General features: G+C 45.1%; 1 protein-coding gene across 5 annotated transcripts in view; it reads right to left on the bottom strand.

Moving 5' to 3' along the window:
• LOC140388403 (constitutive coactivator of PPAR-gamma-like protein 1) overlaps positions 1-25,889 on the bottom strand; it is a 209,436-nt gene that overhangs the window by 84,802 nt on the left and 98,745 nt on the right. For 4 of the 5 annotated variants that reach the window (XM_072472518.1, XM_072472517.1, XM_072472516.1 and 1 more), the window contains 5 exons: positions 24,731-24,825; positions 22,218-22,534; positions 18,990-19,122; positions 18,266-18,514; positions 7,528-7,702 (listed from right to left, as the gene is read on the bottom strand). In XM_072472518.1, coding sequence (XP_072328619.1) covers positions 7,528-7,702; positions 18,266-18,514; positions 18,990-19,122; positions 22,218-22,534; positions 24,731-24,825 — 969 coding nt within the window. The remainder of the gene's footprint in view (positions 1-7,527; positions 7,703-18,265; positions 18,515-18,989; positions 19,123-22,217; positions 22,535-24,730; positions 24,826-25,889) is intronic. The other variant, XM_072472515.1, reaches the window with a different exon arrangement.

The following is a 25,889-nucleotide window of genomic DNA, read 5'->3' as shown; positions in this document are numbered from 1 at the left end:
GATGTACAGTATTTTCCCATTGATCTGCCCTTATCTGAACGAACCTCTTCAGAAGACAAACTTCATTTAATTACCTTCATTTCATGATTCTACCATTTAGAATGTAAATGCAAAGTTTTAAAAAAAGTATATATATTTAATCAAATTTTTCAACAGATTTTCAACAACCCCGCCCCCCCCCCAACAAAAAGAAAGAAACAAGAACACAACAATCAAAAATTATACATTGGATTTCCCCCATATACAATAACCCCCCCCCAATATGACATTTAAAAACACCAATACCGAAACCCCCTCCACCGACCCAAACGCCCCCCCAAAAGAACCCCCCCCCCCCCCCAGGCTGCTGCTGCTGACCTCCTCCTAACGCTCCGCGAGATAGTCTAGAAACGGTTGCCACCGCCTGAGGAACCCCTGCACAGACCCACGCAAGGCAAACTTTATCCTCTCCAGCTTGATGAACCCTGCCATGTCATTGATCCAAGCTTCCACACTAGGGGGCTTCACATCTTTCCATAAAAGCAAAATCCTCCGCTGGGCTACCAGGGACGCAAAGGCCAGAATACCGGCCTCTTTCGCTTCCTGCACTCCCGGCTCATCCGTTACCCCAAATAATGCCAACCCCCAGCTCGGCTTGACCCGGGCTTTCACCACCTTGGACATAGTCCTCGCAAACCCCTCCAAAACCCATCCAGCGACGGGCACGACCAGAACATATGGACGTGATTTTCCGGGCTTCCCGAGCATCTCCCACATCTGTCCTCTACCCCAAATAACCTACGCAACCTCACCCGTGTCATATGCGCTCCATGAGTAACTTTGAACTGTATTAGGCTGAGCCTGGTGCAAGAGGAGGAAGAATTAAGGGTTAACTCAGGGCATCAGCCCACAGACCGTCATCTATCTCCTCCCCAAGCTCCTCCTACCACTTGCCCTTTAACTCCTCCACCGAGGCCTTCTCCTCCTCTTCCTGCAGCTCCTGGTAAATCGCCAAAACTTTGCCTTCTCCAACCCATATACCCGAAATCACCCTGTCCTGAATCCCCTGTGCTGGGAGCAGCGGGAATTCCCTCACCTGCCGCCTCACAAATGCCCTCACTTGCATGTACCTGAAAGCGTTTCCTGGGGGTAGCCCAAACTTCTCCTCCAGCGCCCCTAGGCTCGCAAACGTCCCATCGGTGAACAGGTCCCCCATTCTTCTAATTCCTGCCCGATGCCAGCTCCGAAACCCCCATCCATCCTTCACGGGACGAACCGATGATTCTCCCGAATCGGGGACCAAACCGAGGCTCCCACCTCGTCCCTGTGTCGCCTCCACTGCCACCAGATCTTCAGCGTCGCCGCCACCACCGGACTCGTGGTGTACATTGTCGGCGAGAGCGGCAGCGGTGCCGTCACCAGCGCCCTCAGGCTCGTGCCCACACAGGACGCCATCTCTTGCCTCTTCCACGCCGCCCCCTCTCCCTCCATTACCCACTTACGGATCATCGCCACATTGGCTGCCCAATAATAGCTGCACACGTTCGGCAGCGCCAGCCCCCCCTGCCCCTGCTACGCTCCAGAAACACGCTCTTCACCCTCGGGGTCTTATTCACCCACATAAAACCCATGATGCTCCAACTTATCCGTTTGAAAAAGGCCTTGGGGATCATAATGGGAAGGCACTGGAACACAAAGAGAAACCTCGGGAGGACCGTCAATTTGACCGACTGCACCCTACCCGCTAGCGAGAGTGGCAGCATATCCCATCTTTTAAAATCCTCCTCCATCTGCTCCACCAACCGCGTCAAATTGAGCATCAGCAGGGCCCCCCAACTCCTAGCTACTTGGATCCCTAGATACCGAAAGCTCCTTTCTTCTCTCTTCAGCGGTAGCTCGTCTATCCCCCTTCCCTGGTCTCCTGAATGCACCACAAAGAGCTCACTCTTCCCTACGTTGAGTTCATACACCGAAAAGTCCCCAAACTCCCTTAGGATCCGCATGACCTCCGCCATCCCCTCCACTGGATCTGCCACATACAGCAACAGGTCGTCAGCATACAACGACACCCGGTGTTCCTCTCTCCCCTGACCAGTCCCCTCCATTTCCTGGACTCCCTCAGTGCCATGGCCAGAGGCTCAATTGCCAGTGCAAACAACTAGGGGGATAGGGGACACCCCTGCCTCGTCCCCCGGTACAGCCGAAAGTACTCCGACCTCCACCGATTCGTAGCCACACTCGTCACTGGGGATCTATATAGCAGCCTGACCCAACTGATGAACCCCTCACCGAAACCAAACCTCCGCAACACTTCCCAAAGATACTCCCACTCCACACGATCAAAGGCCTTCTCCACGTCCATAGCTGCCACTACCTCCGCTTCCCCCTCCACCGGGAGCATCATAATCACATTGAGGAGCCTCCGCACATTTGTATTTAATTGCCTACCCTTCACAAATCCCGTCTGGTCCTCATGAATCACCCCCGGGACACAGTCCTCAATTCTCGTAGCCAGCACCTTCGCCAGCAACTTAACATCAACATTGAGGAGCGAGATCGGTCTATACGACCCACATTGCAGTGGATCCTTGTCCCGCTTCAGGATCAAAGAAATCAGCATCCTAGACATTGTCGGGGGCAAGGTCTCCCCCCCCCCCCCCCCCCCCACCCCACCCCCCCACCCCACCCCACACCTTATTGAAAGTCCTCACTAGCAACGGGCCCAGCAGGTCCACGTATTTCCTGTAGAATTCAACCGGGAACCCATCCGACCCCGGGGCCTTCCCCGCCTGCATGCTCCCCAATCCTTTAACCAGCTCCTCCAGCCCAATCGGCGCCCCCAAACCAGCCACCTCCTCCTCCTCCACCCTCGGGAACCTCAGGTGATCTAGGAATCGTCGCATCCCCTCCTCCCCCGCTGGGGGCTCAGACCTGTACAGATCCCCATAGAAGTCCCTAAATACCTCATTTATTCTCACCGCACTCCGCACCGTATTCCCCCCTCTATCCTCAATTCCACCAATCTCCCGCGCTGCCTCCCTCTTACGAAGCTGATGTGCCAGCATCCGACTCACCTTCTCCCCATACTCATGCGTCGCCCCCTGTGCTTTCCTCAACTGTGCCTCTGCTTTCCCCGTGGTCAACAGGACGAACTCCGTCTGGAGGTTCCGTCGCACCCAGAGTAGCCCCTCCTCGGGGGCCTCTGCATACCTCCTGTCCACCCTTAAAATCTCTCCCCACCAACCTCTCCCTCCCCCTCCCCTCTCCCTGTGGGCCCTAATGGAGATTAGCTCTCCCCTGACCACCGCCTTCAGCACCTCCCAGACTACTCCCAACAGTCGTTGACCTCCAAATATCTTTCAATGCACCCCTGCACCCGCCCGCACACCCCCTCATCCGCCAATAGTGCCACATCAAGGCGCCACAGCGGGCGCTGGTCCTTCTCCTCCCCCAACTCCAGCTCCACCCAATGCGGGGCGTGGTCCGAGATGGCTATGGCCGAATATTCCGTTCCCTCCACTTTTGGGATTAGCGCCCTACTCAAAATGAAAAAATCTATCCGGGAGTAGGCTCCATGGACGTGGGAAAAGGAGGAAAATTCCCTGGCCAGCGGCCTGACAAACCTCCATGGATCCACTCCCCCCATCTGGTCCATAAACCCCCTGAGCACCTTGGCCGCAGCCAGCCTCTTACCCGTCCTGGACCTAGAACGGTCCAGTGCTGGGTCCAGCACCGTATTCCACGTCTGCCATCAGTCCCTTTAAGTGCGCGAACACCCGGGCCCTCTTGACCGGCCCATTCAGGCCCCTCACATTCCAAGATATCAGCTGGATCGGGGGGGCTACTCGCCCCACCCCTGCCGACTAGCCATCTCCTTTTCTAGGCCAGCCATGTGCCCGCGCCTCCCGCACCCTCCAGTCCCCTAGGCGGCGGACCCCCACCCCGACTACCTCTCCTACTTCCAGCTCCCCTTTGGCCAATGCAGCAGCAACCCTGTTTCCCACCCCGCCCCCAGATCCACAAGTAGCCATTTTGCTCCCCCCATGACACACTCCCGTAAGTCAGCTGACTCCTGCTGACCCCGGCCTCTCTCCCGCCATTCCATTGACCCCCCAGTGAGAGAATCCCCCCACCTCTTGGCAGTCAGCGCGCGCTCCTCTCCAGCACCACCCCCCGCCCTCCCCCAAGCCCCACCCCCATCCTTTCCTAACGTGGGAAAAAGCCCGCACTTTCCTGAGCCGGCCCTGCCCCCTCTGGCACAGCTCCTTTTTTGCGGCCTTACCCCAACTCCCCATCCCCGGGTCTCCACTCCCACTCTTCCTCCGTGGGGCCCTGCCCCTCCAACACCGACGCCCACACTCTCCCACAGCCCCCACATCAAATCCATTCACCCATCCCCATCCATCACTCAAACCAAGAGAACATTCCCCAAATGCAATAAACACAGTAAACATCCCCCGACGACCACCTCTCAATTTGAGTCCAACTTTTCAGTTTGTATAAAGTTCCATGTCTCATCGGGTGTTTCAAAATAGTGGTGCCGATCTTGGAACTATCGCGCAGGCTGCAGCATCCCGAACTTCTCCCCCGATGGGGCATCGCCTTAGCCCGGTTGAAACCAGCCCTCTTCTTAGCCACCTCCACACTCCAGTCCTGGTAAATTCGGATCTCCGTGTTCTCCCACCTGCTGCTCCGCTCTTTTTTGGCCCATCTCAGGACACACTCTCTGTCCATAAAGCGGTGGAACCTCAGCACTACAGCCCTTGGCGTCTCGTTGGCTTTGGGTCTCCTTGCCAGGACCCGATGAGCCCCATCCAGCTCCAGGGGCCTCGGGAAAGCTCCCGCGCCCATCAGCAAATTGAGCATCGCGCTCATATATGCCCCGGCATCGGTCCCCTCCACTCCTTCAGGGAGACCCAGAATCCGAAGATTCTTCCTCCTCGACCTATTCGCCAGGCCCTCGAATTTTTCCGCCCACCTCTTGTGCAGCGCCTCGTGCGCCTCCACCGCCAGGCCCAAGACGTCATCCTCGTTCTCCGAGGCTTTTTGCCGCACCTCCCGGGTCGCCGCCCCATGGGCCTTCTGGGTCTCCACAAGCTTCTCAATTGCCGTCTTCATTGGCGCCAGCATTTCTGTCTTCATCTCCTCAAAGCAGCATTTAAGAAACTCCTGCTGCTCCTGCGCCCACGCTGCTTGGTCTCCACCTGCCGCCATCTTGCTTTTCCTCCCTCGCACTTTTCGCTGCCCCAGGATCCCTTTTTTCACCGCTCCACTCCTGGTCCAATCCATATAATGTCGGGGGGGACCTTGCTGTCACCTTCCCACACTGGAAGCCGTCGAACAATTGTCGTTGGGCCCCTCTGGAGAGCCCAAAAGTCCGTTCCCGGCAGGAGCTGCCGAACGTGCGACCTACCTAGGCATAGCAGCAACCGGAAGTCCTGTAAATGCAAAGTTCACATCCTGTCTCCTCCTTTGGACCTCTGACACCTTACTCAAATCCTGTATGTTATATTCTCCATTGCTACCAGCTTGCCTTCAATAAACATCTGTTTGCAATATTGCTAGGCTCTTCAACATACCAAAAACACTAGTTTCTTTAAGTTAACCAAACTGTCCAAGCCTTTAAACAGCTTCTATTTTCCAATAGTTTTAATATATAACCAGCAGAACACATTCCAACCTATTGGATTTCCCTGATATTTTCATGTCATCATGATCTTGCCTGACACTAGATTAAATGTTTTCCATTTCCTTAACTATTTATATACTTCGAAGATTACTTCTTTGACATCATCTTTCCAAGTTACAAAGCCCAGGTTTCTCTCATCTTTCCTCATAACTTGCACTACAAATCAAACTCCTTGCTCTTCCTGCAGAACTTGAATGTCTTCCTTGTTTCTTGATAATCAGAACCACACATTGTACTCGAGGTACAGTCTGACCAGATCATTGTAGTTTGATCTTAGGTGGAGAATTTCTCAGATTTTGACTTTGTCTACAATAACCTAAATATCTTCAGGCATTCTAGGATGTATTTAAACTATAAGCTGCTGGATGGAGATCAGTAGCATGCAGCCTGGGTTCCGGTATGATTGAACCATGTATATATGGCTCACTATCTATCCATGAGTTCACTGGCATGTTTGGAGAGGGTAGAAACTAAATTGGCAAGGGGGTGGGTACCAGCATATAGAAATAAAAAAGAATAGGTGCACAAAGTGACAAGTGTTGGCAGCACCAAAAAAGGTACGAGCACCACGTTAAATAATAACGGACTTAGAAGGACTGAAAAATGCAAAGATAAGACTACAATCTATGAACGAAAACACAAAAATCCTAGCGAATAAAGTTGGGGAACTACAAATAGCAGCAGAAGAATATGATGAATTTAGAACAACCAACATCAATAGGGAAACAGTATTCAACAAACTATTGGCCTTGAAAGCAGACAAGTCCCCAGGGCCTGAAGGCCTAAATCCTAGGGTGTTAAAGGAAGTGGCAGTGGAAATAGTAGATCCGTTGGTTATAATATTCCAAAATTCCTTGGACACGGGAAAGGTGCCAATGGATTGGAAAAATGCTTATTCAAAAAGGGAGGCAGAATGTAGGACATTACAGACCAGTTAGTTTAACATCTGTTGTTGAGAAATTATTAGAATTCATTAAGGAAATAATATCAGGACATTTGGAATGATAAAATATAATCCATCAGAATCAGTATGGTTTTATGAAGGGTAAATCATATTTGACTAATTTGCTAGGGTTATTTGAAGATGTAACAAGCAAAGTGGATAACAGGGATCCTTTAGATGTAGTATATCTGGGCTTGGAAGGCATTTAATAAGGTGTGCACAGATGGTTAATACACGAGGTTAGATCATATGGGGTTAGAGGCAATTTATTAGCTTGGATAAAAGACTGGCCGATGGACAGGAGATAGTTGAGGTTAAAGGGGCTTTTTCTGGATGGCAAGATGTAACTAGTGGGGTGCCACAGGGTTCGGTCCTTGGGCCCCAACTATTATAATCCATATTACCAACTTGAATACAGAGATACAAGGTCCTATAGCCAAATTTGCAGATGACACTAAAATAGGTGGGACAGTAAGTTGCAATGAGGAAGGATACTAGACAAATGGATATAGATAGGTTAGGTGAGTGGGCCGAAATGTGGCAGATGGAGGTTAACGTGGAGAAGTGTGAGGTCATCCATTTTGGTCATAAAAATGGAAAGGCAACTTATTATCGAAATGGGAAGCGACTTCGGGGTGCTCCGGTGCAATGCGACTTGTCAACTAAAATAAACAATAAACATGTAATTCAGGTCATATGGTATTCAAAAAAAGCTAATTTATGTTACACATTCTGATCATCTTCAATGCCCAATAAAACATTTTGCATTTCCAAATGCAAGTGACATTAGTTTGGAATTCAGAAAGAACTCTTTGACCAGCATTTGTTTCATCAAGAAGATTTTTTCAAAATCTCAGTATAAATTTTACAATGTTATACTATAAATTTTACAATGTAAAATATAAAATAAACTTACTTTCAGTAGGGAATCTATTTTTTCTTAGTGCAAGTCTTTCGGCTTTTTTCCTAGCCTCAGCTAGGCTAAAGAGGACTCCATATACACACTGCCGTATTGGCCTATACAGCAAAGCAGCAGGAGGCAAGTCTTTATTGGCTTCATCTTCTATGCTAATTGAGATCTTAATTTCACCCTATAATTAAAAAGAAAGTATTCATCGTTAAGATACTGTAAACCATTTCCATTGTCTTTCCCTTTTATTCTTCCGTCTCCACCTCCCTTGTCCCCCATCAACCATTTTCTCTTGGCTCTGTATTTGTAGACTGTTACATCTCTAACTCCTTTCAGTTATTATGACAGGTTATTGACCTGGAACATTAAATTTGTATCTCCACAGACACTGCTTGACCTAGTGAGTGTAACCATCAATTTCTGTTTTTCATTCATTTGCATTACTTTCTCAGGCCTCTATTCGGTAAACACATGGAATCAAAAGGTTTTAAAAATCACAAGATTCACAGGGAGCAGTAATGGAAATCCTCACATGCAAGCCAACTGAAGTTAATATACTTATTGTTAATATTTCATTCAAATATCAATCATAATGAAGTGCTTCAAGAGGTTGGTCATGAAGCGCATCAACTCCATACTCCCAGAACGCCTAGATCCACTGCAATTCGCATACCGCCGCAAAAGGTCCACAGCAGTCGCCATCTCCCTGGCCCCACGCTCATCACCGGAGCATCAGACTCCTATTTATTGACTCCAGCTCCGCCTTCAACATCATAATCCCAGCCAAGCTCATAGCAAAGCTCCAAAACCTAGGACTAGGCTCCTCACTCGGCAACTGGATCCTCTACTTTCTGACCCTCAGACCACATTCAGTAAGAATAAACAACACCTCCTCCACAATAGTCCTCAATACCAGTGCCCCACAAGGCTGCGCACTTGCCCGTATTATACTCCCTGTACACACACGACTGCGTGGCAAAATTTGGTTACAACTCCATCTACAAGTTCGCTATCGACACAACTATAGTGGGTTGGATCTCGAATAACGGCAAGTCACAAACAGGCGAGAACCTAGTAGAGTGGTGCTACGACAACAATCTATCTCTCAATGCCAGCAACACTAAAGAGCTAGTCATTGACTTCAAGAAGCAAAGCACTGTACGCACCCGTCTGCATCAATGGAGCTGAGGTGGAGACGGTTAACAGCTTCAAATTCCTAGAAGTGTACATCACCAAAGCTCTGTCCTGGTCCACCACGTCGATGCTACCACTAAGAAAGCGTAACAGGGCTATACTTCCTCAGGAAACTAAGGAAATTTGGCATGTCCACACTGACTCTTACCAACTTTTACAGATGCATCATAGTAGCATCCTATCTGGTTGCATCACAGCCTGGTATGGCAACTGCTCGGCCCAAGACCACAAGAAATTTCAGAGAGTCGCGAACACAGCCCAGTCCATCACACTAACCTGCCTCCCATCCATTGACTCTATCTACACCTCCCACTGCCTGGAGAAAGCGGACAGCATAATCAAAGACACCCCCCCCCGCCCCGACTTACTCACTCTTCCAACTTCTTCCATTGGACAGGGGATACAAAATTCTGAGAACACTCACAAACAGATTCAAAAACAGCTTCTTCCATGGTGTTACCAGACTCCTAAATGACTAACCTATGGACTGACCTGATTAATACTACACTCCTGTATGCTTCACCCGATGCCGGTGTCTATGTATTTACATTGTGGACCTTGTGTTGCCCTTTTATGTATTTTCATTTTATTTTATTTTCATGTACTAAATGATCTGAGCTGCTCTCAGAAAAATACTTTTTACTGTACCTCGGTACATGTGACAGTAAACAAATCCAATCCTATCCAATCCAATATTGCTCAATATTCAACTGACATTACTATTGCACAACGTATATCTTTCAGATGTATCCTCAGGATGTAGTCAAAGTTGGCACGGTCACACTTCTTGATCCTCCCTCAAGCTATTCTGATGTGGCATAGAGTCGTGCAGCGCAGAAAGTGCCCTTCGGCCCATCGAGTCTGCATTGGCAATAACCTCGTGCTAATCCCACTTACCAGAACTTGTCCCATATCCTTAAATGTGATGGTGTTCCAAATGCTCATCCAAGTGCCTTTTAAATGTTGTGCGGTTTCCAGCCTCCACTACCTTCCCAGGCCGTGCATTCCAGATTCTCACCACCCTCACTTCTTTCTCAAATCCCCTCGAAATCTCCTGCCCCTCACCCTAAAACTATGCTCCCTTGATATTGACCCCTTAACCAAGGGGAACAGCTGCTGCCTACTTAGCCTTTCCAAACCCCTCATAATCTTATACACCCCAATCATATCCCTCCACCCCCAGCCTTCTCTGCTCTAAAGAAAAGCAATCCAAGCCTATCCAGCCTCTCTTGATAGCTCAAATGCTCTATCCCTGGCAACATCCTGGTAAATCTCCTCTGTACCCCATCAACTGCAATCATCTCCTTTCGATTAGTGCGGTGGCCAGAACTGCACACAGTACTCCAGCTGCGGTCTAACCAATATTCTGCACAGCTCCATCATAACCACCTTGCTCTTATATTCTATGTCACGATTGATAAAAGCAAGTGTCCCAAATGCCTTCTTAACTACTCTATTCACCTGCTCTGCCGCCGACAGGGATCTGTGAACAAGTACCCCAAGATCATCTGTTCCTCTGAGTTATTCATGTGGAGGTGGTACTCCACAATGGCATCAGATCAAATATTTCAGGCTTTTACCCCACCAACAAAAGAATAATGGCTGTATACCTCCAAGTCAAGATTGTGTAACACTTGGAAGTCACAGTGTTCGTAATAGTGGAGGTCCCGGCTCAGGGAGATGTTGTTGGCTTGATGAGTCACTCCACCACGCAACATTTGATAATGTCTTTGAAATAAATCGGTCATCTTCACCGAGCATGGCGTCAAGGGACTTCAATGCCACAACAATTTGATGGCCTCAACTACCCTCTCAAATCGGTGAGCAAGCAACTCAAACCACTAAACGTTTAGATTAAAACAGGGCAGAACATCTAGCATCAACCTAGGCATCAAATCTGGATGTACCAAAGACACACCCAGCTTAGTCGATGGTGAAATATTCCCCTAACTAACAACTGAGGACAGGGAGTGGGATAGCTTGATCTTGGTTTCGGACAATGCTCGGCACAACATCGAGGGCCGAAGGGCCTGTTCTGTGCTGTACTGTTCTATGTTCTATGTTCTATATGTCAAATATTCGCAGAGTTGTAGTACCACAGGTTATGCAATAGCCTCACGTAGGTACAATTCTGTGAACATGACTGTCAGTCAATGTCCCAGATTCCTTCAGCATCACTTGTGGTTATATCTTCTCTCACCAGCAGGGAGTTACAATCAGGAGGAAGCGGTCCTTGAAGTCCTCAACATCGACTATGTACTCCATATTGGCTCATAACATCATGTCAGACATGGACAAGGGAAAGCTCTCACTGCCCTCCCTCGGTTGATAAATCAGTACTCCACCATGTTGAACATCACATGGAAGAAGCATTGAGGGTAGCAAGGGCACAGATTGAACTCTGGGTGGGGAGCCTCACTAAGCAGCATTAGCAGGGGCTTGCTAGCACCACTATAGTCCAGTCCACAAGGCCATAATTGCCAAACTAAACATGCATTCCCGTAACAGCCTCCCCGAACAGGCGCCGGAATGTGGCGACTAGGGGCTTTTCACAGTAACTTCATTTGAAGCCTACTTGTGACAATAAGCGATTTTCATTTTCATTTCATTAAGTAATTATAATAATCTTTATTATTGTCACAAGTAGGCTTACAATTAACACTGCAATGAAGTTACTGTGAAAAGCCCGGTCACCACATTCTGGCGCCTGTTCGGGTACACAGAGTGAGAATTCAGAATGTCCAATTCACCTAACAACACGTCTTTCAGGACTTGTGGGAGGAAACCGGAGCACCCGGAGGAAACCCACGCAGACTTGGAGAGAACGTGTAGATTCCGCACCGACAGTGACCCAAGCTGGGAATCGAACCTGGGACCCTGGCGCTGTGAAGCAACAGTGCTAATCACTGTGTTACCGTGTCGCCCTATGTGTTAAGGGCAAGCCCTTGGCCTCGCCAAACTGTCTGGCACAAACGCCTCCTTTCCAGGAAATATTCGTTGGCGTGATGACCACACAGTCCTCGTGGAGGCTAAGTTCCACCTCTATCTCTGTATTCTTCTCTAGCTCTACAACCTACGAAGAAAACAGTGCTCCTTGAAGTCTGGCATTGTGAGCACCAATGATTACTCTATCGCCGCCTTCAGCTGCCAAGGCCGGAAGCCCTGAATTCTCTCCCTAAATTGCTCCTCCACTCTACGCTCTTTCTTCCCTCAAGGCACACCTTAAAATCTACATCTTTCAACAAACATTTGATTATTTTCTCCAATATCCCATGTCAAATGTTGCTCGATAACACTCCTATGAAGTTAATTGGTACATTATACCATACTAAAGGAATTTATAAATACAAGTAGCTCTTGTTCAGTATGAGGACACCCTTCACCATGTCATGTGACCATGCTGCCATGTGGGATGGATCTATCAGGTCCAAACTGGGCATCCTTGAGGCGCTGTGGGCCACCAGCAGTAGCGTAAGTATATTTCACTACTGTCTCTTATCTCATGGTCCACCATACCCCTCGCTGTACCATTACGATCAAGCCAGGCAACCAACCAATTCAATGAAGAGTATACATGATCACGCCAGGAGCAACACCAGGCAGACTGAATTTGGTGAAGCTACAAAACAGAGTGACATGAATGCCGAAAAGCAGAAATGCATGCAATAATGAGAGTTAAGGATTCCCAGAATCAACAGATCAGATCAAAGCTCTGCAGTCCTGTCAAATCCAAGAAGAATGGTGGCGGGCAATTAAACAACTAGGGGTAAACAATTAATAATAATAATCTTTTATTGTCACAAGTATGAAGTTACTGTGAAAAGCCCCTAATCGCCACATTCCGGCGCCTGTTCGGGGAGGCCGGTACGGGAATTGAACCCGCGCTGCTGGCCTTGTTCTGCATTACAAACCAGCTGTCCAGCTCACCTGAGCCAAACCGCAATTAAGAGGTTTCATGAATATTTCCATCCTCAATAACGATGAAGCCAGCACTAGAGTGCAAAATACAAAGCTGAAGCATTCAAACCAATTTCAGTCAGAAGTGCCGAGTGAATGGCCCCATTGTTGCATCCTCCCGAGGTCTCTACCATCAAAGATGCCGGTCTCCAGTCAAATAGATTCACTCCATATGACATAAAGAAACAGCTGAGTGCTCTGGGTGCAGCACAGGCTATGGGTCCCAGTAAAGTCCTGACTGTAGGGCTGAAGACTTGTGCTTTCTCGAACCAGCTGCATATCTAACTCCGCTGTTCCAGGAAAGCTACAATATTGGCATCTACCCGACAAAATGAAAGATTGCTCACAAATATCCAGTCCACAAACAGCAGGATAAATCTAAACTGGCCGATTACCACCCCATCAGACCACTCTCAATCATTAGAAAAGTGATCATAGTGTCGTTGACAGAGCTAGCAAGCATCATTAACTCATCAATATTCAGTTCACTGACTTGAAGTTTGGGTTCTGCCAGGGTCACTCTACTCTAGATCTCATCATAGACTCGGTCTAAACAGAAGCATAGGAGCTGAACTCCAGAGGTGACGTGAGGGTGACTGCCCTTGACATCAAGGAAGCACCTGACAGGAAAACCCACCACTAGCTGGAGTCATAGCCAACACCGAGGAAAATTGTTATGCTTCTTGGAGGCCAATCATCTCAGCCCAGGACATCACGGCAGAGGTTCATCAGGGCAGTTTGAGGCCCAACCATTTTCAGTTACTTCATCAATGACATGCTCTCCTTCATAAAGTCTGAAGTGGGGTGCACACTGATAACCTGGACAACATTCACTCTTGTGCTAGGCCTAACATCAGTAGTGGGGAAAATTCTATCGAGTATTAATATAAAAGATGTGATAATAGGACACTTACAAAATATCTAAGGTTGGACAAACAAGGTTAGACAAAGTCAACATGGATTTATGAAAGGGAAATCATGTTTGAAAACCCGTTGGAGTTTTTTAAGGGTGCAACTAGCAGAATAGATAAGGGAGAACCAGTGGCTGTGGTGTATTAGGATTTTCAGAAAGCTTTTGTTAAGAGGTTAGTGTATAAAATTAAAGCACATGAGATGAGGGCAATATAATGGCATGGATTGATAATTGGTTAGCAGACAGGAAGCAGAGAGTAGGAATAAATGGGTCTTTTCCAAAGTGGAAGGCTGCGACTAGCGGGGTCTCTCAGGGCCCCAACTATTCGCAATAGAAACATGGGGACACAGAAATTAGGAGCAGAAGTAGGCAATTCAGCCATTCGAGCCTGCTCCCCCATTCAATCAGATCATGGCTGATCTTTTCCTGGTCACAAAACCACCTCCCTACCTGTTCCCCATATCCATTAACCCGTTTTTAAATCAGAAATATATCTAACTCCTTCTTGAAACCATTTAATGTCTCAGATATGGGGCGAGTTCAACAAATTCACCACCTTTTGCGAGAAGTAGTGCCTCCTCATCCCAGTTTTAAATCTACTGTTTCTCAACCTATATCTGTGACCTCTTCTTCTAGATTGCCCCACAAGGGGGAACATTTGGTCTATGTTTGCTTTATCAATCCCTTTTAGTATTTAATATACCTCGATCAGATCCCCTCCCATCCTTCTAAACGCCAGCCAGTATAAACCCAAAATGATTCATCTCTTCTCATATGTCAATCCATTCATCCCCGGAATCAATCTGGTGAACCTCTTCTGAACTGCCTCCAATGCCGCCACATCCTTCTTCAAATAAGGAGACCAAAACTGGACACAATACACCAGGTGTGATCTCACCAACAATACTTCTCTACTTTTATACTCCAGTCCTTTTGCAAACAACGCTAACATTCCATTTGCCTTTCTTTTGAACCTGCATACAGACTTTCTGCGATTCATGAACAAAGACACCCAGATCCCTCTGTCCAGGTGCATTTTGTATCTGCTTTCCATTTAGATAATAATTTGCCTACTATTTTGCGGCCAAAATGGATAACCTCACTCTTATCCACATTAAACATCATCTGCCAAATTTTGGCCATCTCCTAGCCTTTCTATATCCAACTGTAAAATCTGTATCTCCTCTTCACTGCCTGCTTTCCCACCTATTTTAGCAACACCTGCAAATTTTGCTGTCCCTGCTTGCAGTTAATTTATATAGATTGTAAACAGTTGAAGTCAGAGGACTGAACCCTGTGGCACCCCACTAGTTAAATAGAAAGACCCATTTAACCCGACCCTCTGGTTTTCTGCCAGTCAACCAATCCTCAGTCTAATCTAGTATTATACCCCCAACGATCTCACTTTCTGAATCAATCTTTTATGCAGCAATGTACATCAATAATTTGGATGAGGGAACCAAATGTAATATGTCCATGTTTGCTTGGGAATGAGTGGCGAGGAGGATGTTAAAAGGATTCAAGGTGATTTAGACAATTTGAGTAAGTGGGAAAATACATGGCAGATGCAGTATAATGTGCAGTCAACCACTTCCGAATGAGAAACAGAACGAGAGTATTATTTAAATGATGATAGATTGGAAAATGTTGACACACAAAGAGACCAGTGTGTCCTAGTACACCAGTCACTAAAAGAAAGCATGCAGCTACAGCAAGCAGTTGAGAAGGCAAATGGTATGTTGACCCTCATTACAAGAGGATTGGAGTACAGGAGCACGGATATCTTACAACAGCTGTACATGGCTTTGGTGAGATCACACCTGGAGTAGTATGCAGTTTTGGTCTTCTTACCCACGAAAGGATATGCTAGCCATGGAGGGAGTGCAGCCAAGGTACACCATACTGATTCCTGGGATGGCAGGATTGTTACATGAGGAGAGATTGGGAAGACTAGGCCTGTATTCACTGGAGTTTAGAAGAATGAGAACATTTCCTTGAAATGTGTAACATTCTGAGAGGGCTGCACAAACTGGGTGCAAGGATGTTGATTCCTCTGGCGCGGGAGGGGGCTCTAGAACAAGAGGTCACAGTCTCAGGCTATGGGGTAGGCCATTTAGGACTGAGATGAGGAGAAACTAGGGAGAGTGAGAGAGAATGACATCGATATAAAGGATCAGCAATGATCATATTGAATGGCGGAGCAGGCTTGAAGGGCCAAGTTGCCTACTCCCTGCACCTACTGACTATGTTTCTAAGCAGTGTGACCTCATGGGTCGAATGGCCTCATTCCCACTGTAGGGATTCTATGAATTTCACAGTGACAACAACTTCCGACAAGAGAGTTTACCATCTGCCCATGACATTCAATTACATTATCACTGCTGAATCCCCCATCAACAGCTGTGGATGGCGGTCACCATTGTCCAGAAAGCTAACTATAATAGACACAAATATTGCAGCTACAAGTGTAGAATAAAGGTTGGACATTCAAACAATCACTTGAAAATGAAAAATGAAAATCGCTTATTGTCACAAGTAGGCTTTGAATGAAGTTACTGTGAAAAGCCCTTAGTCGCCACATTCTGGCGCCTGTTTGGGGAGGCTGGTACTGGAATTGAACCCTCGCTGCTGGCATTGTTAATTTGTATGTCCGTATGTAAGCAGGGATAGAAGCCTGACTGGAAATTTCAGAAATGTATTTGTGGAAAAGAGTGGCATGGATTTAGGAGGTGACAAACACTTTCAAAACATTGGAAAGGGAGCAAAGGTTTTCAAGGACTGAGGAATTGAAAGGGAGGAAACCATTCACAATACCAGTTTGCATTCACAATACCAGTTCGGGGCCAAAAGGGAAGTTCAATGGTCAGCAGCTTAGTGTTTGTGAGAGTTATGGGATTGGGAGGCTTGGAATTTTGAACAAGAACAACTTGGGGATGATCTGAGACTGGAGGAAGACATACATTTGTGGTTAAAATAAGGGTCTGGGCTTAGTGAAAGATTGGTGGCCAATGGTTAACCTGCTTTTCAACAATGACTTTGGATTTCATCAGAAGGTCACCATTGACCTGAAACTTAACTAGACCAGCCATATCAATACTGTATCTGCAAGAACAGAGCAGAAAGAGAGCACACTGGAATGAACTGCTCTAAAGCCTACAAGATTCAAGCTTTGTGGGGAATGCACTCCATTCATCCTGTATGGGCACAGCTATAACAGCATTTAAGATGCTCAACACCATTACAAGAGCTTTGTGCTTGATCAGCACACATGCCTGTGGAGTCCACTCTGTTCACAAGCAACATGCTATATGCACCGCATACATAATGTTTTGAAATAACGGAGGCAGAAGTAGGCAGTTTTTGTGATGGAACGCAGTCTTTTGTACAAGCTCATCTCACCCTATATTGGTGACATCGTCAGCCCTTTTAGGGCCAAAATGTTGGAATTCCCTCACCCACCACATCTTCAACCCCGTCTTCATGTTTAAGTCTTCCTTAATATCCATCTCTTAGACCAAGTGTTTGGTCACAAGTCCTAATGTTACATTCTTTATTTCAGCATTTATTTTTGTTTGCCTATACCTTGTGCAGTATATAGGAATGTAGCGTTTAGGAGGAATAGACAGGAGCCCATGGACCATTTGGCCTTTGGGCTTGCTCCGCCATTCAATAAGATCATGGACGTTTTTTTTTTTAAAACATTGACACAGCCACATAAATGCAAGTTGTTATTGTGTAGAGAAATTTTCTAACACAGATCCCTAACTACCCGTGGTCCTTCGTAGAAATAATCCTTTACAACTATCCTGTTTCATCTGTCATCGAACCCTGAAAACATTGTGGGTCAGATCTTCCAGTATTAGGAGCAGCAATGCTCTGAACAAGCTGCTGATGCGCACCGGTGCCCTGAGGCAATCTTAACTTGCCATGTGAACTTAACGAGGGATGATCCCTCTTGGCTCCCGGGATTGCCAGAGGGATCTTCTACCTGCTACATACAAGTACATGCACTGTAATTGTCAGGGAAGTTTCAACTTCCGATGGGTTTATTTGAACTGACTTAGACCTTAATCGAACACCTCTTACACTGATCGGAGTATCGGAGACTTGGGCTAGACACATTCTACTTACTTGAATACCTACTCAGGAATTCCTATACTTATTTGGATGCCTACTCAAGAATTCTTAATAATCTTTGGTATAACTCATTGGTTAACGGCGCAACCCAACCCACTGACCCAAATCCCCAACCCTGACCTGACAACCCACTCAATAACCCACGCCACTGAAAAACCTGAGACTGTTAAAAATCTACCTGGGTAATGACAGCTAATGTTATAAAAGGGGGACGTGTCCTCTGCATTGTTCCTTCTCCTGGATTGCTGCGCCACAGCTTTATTGTCCCAGCCAGGATGGGATGTCCCAGCTAAAAGAGCACCAAAAGGCCATCGCACCCAGCATCGCTGCTGATCAGAAGATCTGGCCCTCAACAGTCATCATTTTTTAAAACCAGTAGCTTAAATGGCACTGTTAAAATGCTTTTTGGAAGTCCAACCCTATATCCTCCATTAAATTCCTAATGCCTATACATTCAATTTTTCACAGTAGCTATGGTTTCTAAACAGTAACTTTTACAATAAAGCAGCTTCATTGGAAATAGTGGGCAGTATTTGGGCCTACCTTTGTGAGCACCTGAAATACATAAGGATACATCAATCCTTTCCTGTGTCTGTGTTCAGCAACTCTTAGTACCTCTGGAGCTACCATTGGCACAGGAGGGGTGGTTATATCCATGTGGTTTCTTGTAGGCACCGAGAGGAGAGATGGAATTTGATCAGTGTTGATTTGGCTTAGCCTGCTTCCAGCTGATGCAGAGGAAACCTTTGTATCTACTTGGCTCCCGGGATTGCCAGAGGGATCATCTACCTGCTACATAAAGTAGCCATTAGTACATTCTGCTAGGGTCAAAGAACACATCCCTATTAAATAATTTTTTTTAAAGTACTATACAAATCTACATTTCCAAAAAAATACTACAATGTGAAACAATGAGTCAGTAAACTAGCACTCGTGTGCTGTAGGTATCAGATTACTACGTTTGAGCCAGCTTCCAGCAACACCACTTTACATTGGCAGCTGCACGATGCTTTACATTCAAACAAAGCTGAACTTTGCCATATGAACTTAAAATTAAGTGTCTTGTGATTTTTCAAATGGAGGATTGATCTTCATTATGCACATCACTGACCAAATGAGGAATAATAGACTTGGTATTCGTAAAAAAAAAGACTGACTCACATTTTTGTAAATTGCCCAAGATAATAAATACACACTGCAATATTCTGAATAATCAACATGCTTGTATTGTACGTATTTATGGAAGTGTCAATTAAGACCACAATACCTTTGTTTCATTGCGAATACAAACACTTTTCTGATGCCCTCCTCCAGATGTTTTTTCTGGAGCTTCAGATTGATTTCCAGATTTTTCCCAAGCTAATACATGCCCAACTTGGTGATGTAGTTCAGTAACATGACTAAGGAAAGAAAATCGACAAATACCAACATTGAAACTGCTCTGCTCAAAACTTGACATCTAAAGACTAGAAAAACAAATACAATATTATTTTCAATTTGCAGGTTATTGTTTCCTCCATAGCCCTATTTTACAACCTCTTTTTCCTATTGCTTCACCTAACTAATTCCACAATCTTCCTCCTCACCGAGATGATTGGCATCCATAATCCCAAGTTTTTACATTGTCCAAGCTTTTCTCCCAAAAACACCTGCCAAGACAGCGAATCCATTATTTCTTTCTCACTCCTTTAGTCTATTTCAGTTCAATACTTGGGACACACACACATTGATATGCTGCGCATTTGCTCAGTGAACGGGGAAGATATCTTATTAGGGACACTGATTTGTCATTGCTGATCTGTGTTTCAAGGATCGGCATGGTGGCACAGTAGTTAGCGCCTGGGATCCGAGTTCAATTCCAGCCTTGGGTGACTGTTTGCGTGGAGTTTGCACTTCCCCCCAGAACAAAGATGTGGTTAGGTTGGGTTACGGGGATGAGGCAGGGGAGTGGGTCTAAGTAAGGTGCTCTTTCAGAGGGTTGGTGCAGATTCAATGGACTGAATGGCCTCCTTCTGCACTGTATGAATTCTATGATGAAATGTTTTGATTATGCAAATCATATTGCAGAAATATGATTCAAATTGGGAATAGATGCATTGGCCAAATGGGTCTAACCATCTTGCGGCAGAACCTCACAAATCAATGACATAAATCACAAAATAATCAAATGTAATTAAATACAATGCATCCAATTTCATTATTTGACTAAACCTCATTGCATACTAATTTCAAAGCAAAATGTAACAAATTCTAAAAGTAATTTTGTACTCGAAAGTCACGCAACCAGTTCCTTAAAATGATTGAAATTGCTTTTCTATTCTCGTGAAAAGTTTTTTGCAAAAAGCAACCACGTCATTTATCAAATGCAGATTTTCTCTAACTATTCAAGTGCTAATAAAACTACAGCATACTTTGGACCTTGCAGGAGCTTTCCACACATTTGTTCAACACATTTTATTTTATTAAACATTGGCAGCATCTATTCACAGATCAAAAAATAATCAGCTGTAGACATTTTTCAAGTTAATCTTAAATATACAGCATCAGTGGATATAATTTGTAGCTCCAGCTCTAAACTGAATTTTGTATATCTGTGATTAATGTTTTAAATCATTGCTATTCAGCTTCCACAGCAAGTACCATTTTTACACCTAACACACAAAAATGTGCCTTAAATCTCAATGGCTGAGTTTTACAAAATATTACACATTAAGAAAAGTACACTGAAGATCATTCACCCATCGATAGCATTCTCCAAGCTCTAGTAAGTGGGAAATAATTAATTATTCATTAAAATCCAACCAGTTTTGATGATACTTGCTCTCACCATAATTGTTATTTTTTTTAGAAAATATTTTATTCAAGGCATTTTCACAATACACACAAAAAAAAAATCAGAAGAACAACAGAACTCAATGAACAACCACACCCCGCCTGGCCCCCTGACGCCAACCCCCACCTCAGTTTAACCCCTTGCTGACCCGTCAACACCTCTGGGTGAACCCCTCTGCCGACCCCCTCAGAACAAACTTGACCTTCTCCAGCCTCAGGAATTCTGCCAGGTCGCTCACCCACACTCCTGCTTTCGGTGACTCAGGGTCTCGCCACCCTAGCAAAATCGGTCTCCGAGCTATCAAGAAGGCAAAGGCCAATACATCGGTCTCGTTCACCTCCCTGGACTCCCGGGTCTTCCAACAAACCAAACATAGTCACTCTGGACTCGGAACTACCTCCACACCCAGTACCTCAGACATCATGTCAGATAACTCCCCACCCTTCCAAAAATTTTGGACACGCCCAGAACATGTGATGTGATTTGTGGGCTCCCCAGTGCACCGCCACACCGATCCTCTACGTCCGCAAAGAACATACTCATCCTCGCCAGTCATATGAGCCCTATGCATCAGTTTAAACTGGATGAGGCTTAACCTTGCGCATGACGAGGACGCGTTCACCCTCCGCCCACGTCTTGGCTCCCAACTCTCCTTCCAACTCCTCTTCCCACTTACCCTTAATGTCCCCCACCAGGGCTCCATCCTATTCCATTAATCCCTTGTAGATATCCTACACCTTCCCCTCCCCTATTTCGACCTTTGACGGCACCTTGTCCTGCAACCCCAGGGGCGGCAGTCCAGGAAAGGACGGCACCTCTCTCCTTATGAAATCCCGAACCTATAGGTAGCTAAAGCCATTCTCCCTGGACAATTCATACACTTCCTCCAGGTCATCTAGTCCCGCAAATTTTCCCCCTATAAACAAGTCCCCAAAGCGCTCAAACCCCGCCTGCTGTCGCCACCTAAACCTTGCATCCAGCCCTGCCGGCGCTGGTGTTACATTTCATACCAAGACTAAATATAGTGGATGGGAAATAATGGCCATCTTTTTATCTATGAAAAGTGTTTGCTCAAGACAATTTTCATGTGTTCTGCAATTCTTACATAATGGAACAAATAGATTAAAAAGAATATTTTCCTCACCACAAAGCTGCTATCTCAGATCCCGGTTTTAATTTCTCGGAAATACCCTGCACTCCTGTGTTTAATTTGCCTGTATTTTCGTTCGTACATGATGTTATATATTTGTCAGATAATTTCAAAAAATACTAAGAAGGTTTGGAGTTGCGTTGCAGTTTTGAAACTTGTTTTATACAGGTCTCCATACTGATTTCTTTGATCCAACGGTATTAATATTTTACAAACTGATTAATGCTTTCACACTTTTGAACTGTTCAAACCAATCTACACGCTGCAAAATCAGTGACAAACTCATGCTGTGCCACCATTTAATCTGACAGCGTTTAATTTCCGCTTCCAATCAAAAATAATCTTTTATCAATAGGTTTTTCATCTAGCTATACAAAGAATCTGCATTTCATTAGAAAACCCACGCTGGTTTAATAAAATAATGCTTCAGGAATAGAGGTCTATTTAGAAAATCTTACTTTCAGTTTAACACCTTCAATGCAACATTATCAACAAATGAATTAAACACTTACTTAGTAGCACCTCTGTTTTCCTCATTGTCGGAGGAGGAAGATGTTGAAGAAGCGGGGAAAAATGGAGCCTCTATGCCACAGTGATTTGGACTCACAGCTGACGCTGTAGAAATATTTGGTGAGGAACGCTCATACAAAGGGGTGTGCTTTCCTTCGTGAGGAATGTTACTGTAATTGTTGGTGGATTCCAGAGTGAGGCTGGGGTCAGGCAGCGCAGGCTGGTATGTACCCATTGATGAAGGCTGATCTTTGTTTCCCGAATACAAGTCTGGAGTTCCTGGTCCTGCAGTGGTAGCCTGGCCAGCTAATTGTTGGCCCTGTCAGAATAACAGAATTAAATAATGTTACTTCAGAATTGTTATTAGTCTTTGAATATGGTTCAGCTCTACAAATAAATACATATAGTTTCAGATATAGAAAGCTACATTACTTAATATCGCAAAAATAATCTGTGATTCTAAATTGTTTTGGGACATTGAGAGGCTGAAAAGGTACTATATAAATGCCAGCCCTTTCTTCCTCCTTACCTATTTAAGCATTTGGCATTGGACAAAAAGTCTTTATGATCAGATAGTGCTCCCAGTCTCACCTACATAACTGAACATTTAAATCAATTTTTCATTAGATGCAGCAGGTTAAAGCACTACATTAGCTTAAACACATCAGTAAGCTGCAAAATGCATCAAGTCAGCAAAAGTAACAAGGGAGGAAGGAAGATCTGCAAGCACCCAGGTGGAAACATCACCATTTGTTCAATTACCATAAGCAGTCGAAGTATTCAAAATCATTCATGAAAAGCTGAGTTCTCCATCAACCAGGTCCCCTCTTTATAAAATTAACTTCAAGGTGCATTGAGGATTTGCACTTGGGCTTCCTGCCATAAAATGCTGTTGCTTCAAACTTTTTGCAAATTTTGCAAGCTCACATCAAAACTTCAAAACCTAGGACTTGATCCATGACTTCCTGACCCATAGACCACAATCAGTAAGGATAAACAACAACACCTCCTCCACGATAGTCCTCAATATCAGGGCCCCGCAAGGCTGCGTACTTAGCCCCCGACTATACTCCCTAGAGTAAGAGTTAAAGTCCAATAGGTTTATTTGGAATCACTAGCTTTCAGAGCGTAGCTCCTTCATCAGGTGAGACCAGATGACCCTTTGACTCAAAATGTTAGCTCTTTTCTCTCCCTACAGATGCTGCCAGACCTGCTGAGATTTTCCAGCATTTTCTCTTTTGGTTTCAGATTCCATCATCTGCAGTAATTTGCTTTTATTTAAAAAAATAAACTTTGTAGAAAACTTAGTTCAGAATAGTACTGAAGGAGCGCTGCACCATGAAAGATGTAATCGAACTAAGGGCTAATCTGCCTGGCAGGAGATCATAATAGATCCCATGGCACTATTCTTAGAAGAGCTGGGGTGTTCTGTGACCTGTCCAACACTTCTCCCACAAAAAATACCACTAAAGCAGAATATCTTCCTTTTGTTCTTATTGCTGTTTGTAAGAAACTGTTGGGAACAAATTGGTTACATGAAGCATTTCAAAAGTGCATCACTGGATTTTAAGTGCTCCGAGTAAGCCTATGGACATCAAGAGCGCTCTGTAAAGCTCTATTGCTATTTTCTTTCTGTGGCATCAAAATCACAAATGAAATCCAGCAGTAAATAGGAATGTAAAATGTTATCATTTTAAATAATGGCTGTGTTTCCTGCCAATGCCGTGCATGTGTAGTTCGATAATGTTGCTTTGTGACATCATTTGAAACAGACTCGGCAGCAGCCAGGATCATAGATGGTGCTGCTGAAATCATTAAAGTTGGACGGTGGCGTCCTTTTAATGTGCACGGAGTATGAATTTGTAATTCAAAGAAGGTTAATTCTAGGAGATTTAACATCTGAAAACACAGAGCCAACTGAGGAGCAATAAAGAATGCCAAGAAGCCGGAATTGTAGCAAATCAAAATGAGTTGCAGGAGCTGTAGGGGGTCACAGAGGCAGGGACGGGTGTGGGGCAAGTTGGTACGGTTTTTAGGGGCTGCAGAAATGATCAGAGATAGGGAAAATGCAGGAGGGCTCCCCACTGAGTGCGTCAGATTTCATGGTGGCTTTGCATGGTGCCAGTCACTGCACCATTCGGTGGCCTCTTTTGTTGTGAACTTGTGGAAGGCCTGCTGGTGGAGAAAGAGAGTGTAGGCCTCTCTTTCATCACAGCCATAAAAATAAATGCTGAATTCTGAAGTTCACACATGCGTGATCAGCACACCCTTTGACAGTAATGTCATTGGTGCGTGGTCATTGGCAGGCTGACCACAGCAAGGATTATGAGCATGTGTGGAACTGTACAACTGCGTAGAATATGTCAACTACTCCTGGGATCTAACCCCAGCCAAGAAAAGTGAGATATATGTTTTGCCAATATGCCCACCATTCTAACAAGGATGTTGGCATCTTATTGAAAACATTATAGAAGTGACTGCAATTAATGGTATAACTCAAATGAATCAACCTTACCATAGTCTTTGCCTGAAGATGAGGTTGTGGAATGTTAAGCATATGTGGATAGTGTGGTACAACAGCAGGCACTCCAAATTGATTCAGTCTCATTCCTGAAGTGTAGGAATAAAATTAAAAAGTTGTAATAAACTCAGCAAATATACAACTGCTCTTAGAAGTATTTTCTTACCTTTGATATCTGATACTTTGTGAAAGTGCATACTACCTAATGCATGTGCACAAACCGTGAACTACATGAGTACTGAAGTCAATTTCATCACAGCATTTAAGAAATACAATGACAAAAAGTTGAAACAAATAGGCTGGTTTAGCACACTGGGCTAAATCGCTGGCATTGAAAGCAGACCAGGGCAGGCCAGCAGCACGGTTCAATTCCCGTACCAGCCTCCCCGAACAGGCGTCGGAATGTGGTGACTAGGGGCTTTTCACAGTAACTTCATTTGAAGCCTACTTGTGACAATAAGCGGTTTTTATTTCATTTTTTCAAATAGAGAGAAAGAGGATGGGAGTACACAGCTTCAATGTGATGCTTTGACAAAGGGTCATCTGGACTCGAAACGTTAGCTCTTTTCTCTCCCTACAGATGCTTGGGTCCTTCCAACTTGGAAGTAGTTAAGCTTTCAGAATATACGAGATACTAAACAGAATAGGGTACGTCACTCCTGAATGCTATTTCAAGTTAATGACGGATGTCAAAAAGATGTTCACAAAGAATGGGCACATGTGTAGTTATTTTCTTGGAAGGCAATTGCCAAAAAGTTGAGTAACTCAGAAGTAGTTCGAAGATATCGAAAATGCAATAAAAGATTTCCACGAAAGCACACGCTAGATGTGTGAAATGGCCTCCTGTACACTTACTATTTCAATGCAAATTTGAAAATTAAATGGACTAGCTCTGTGCATTCAGTTGACAAGTTGGTACAGAACTGCTAGGTACAGATTAACAAAAGGAGAATGTAAAGCTATCAGGTAACAGCACGATTGACAACCACTGATAACTATTCTATAATTGAACCATGAATGATCAAGTCTCTGAAAGTGCAAATCATACATCTAGATATGGGCCTTTCCTATAAATTATGATATTTCTTAATTTTTAAAGGAAAACAAAACACCAACATGTTTGCCTGTAAAATCATAATAGGAGTAAAAACTC

This window comes from Scyliorhinus torazame, chromosome 13, assembly GCF_047496885.1.
Source record: "Scyliorhinus torazame isolate Kashiwa2021f chromosome 13, sScyTor2.1, whole genome shotgun sequence".
NCBI classification, from domain to species: Eukaryota; Metazoa; Chordata; class Chondrichthyes; order Carcharhiniformes; family Scyliorhinidae; genus Scyliorhinus; species Scyliorhinus torazame.
This window is presented reverse-complemented; position numbering and strand designations above follow the sequence as displayed.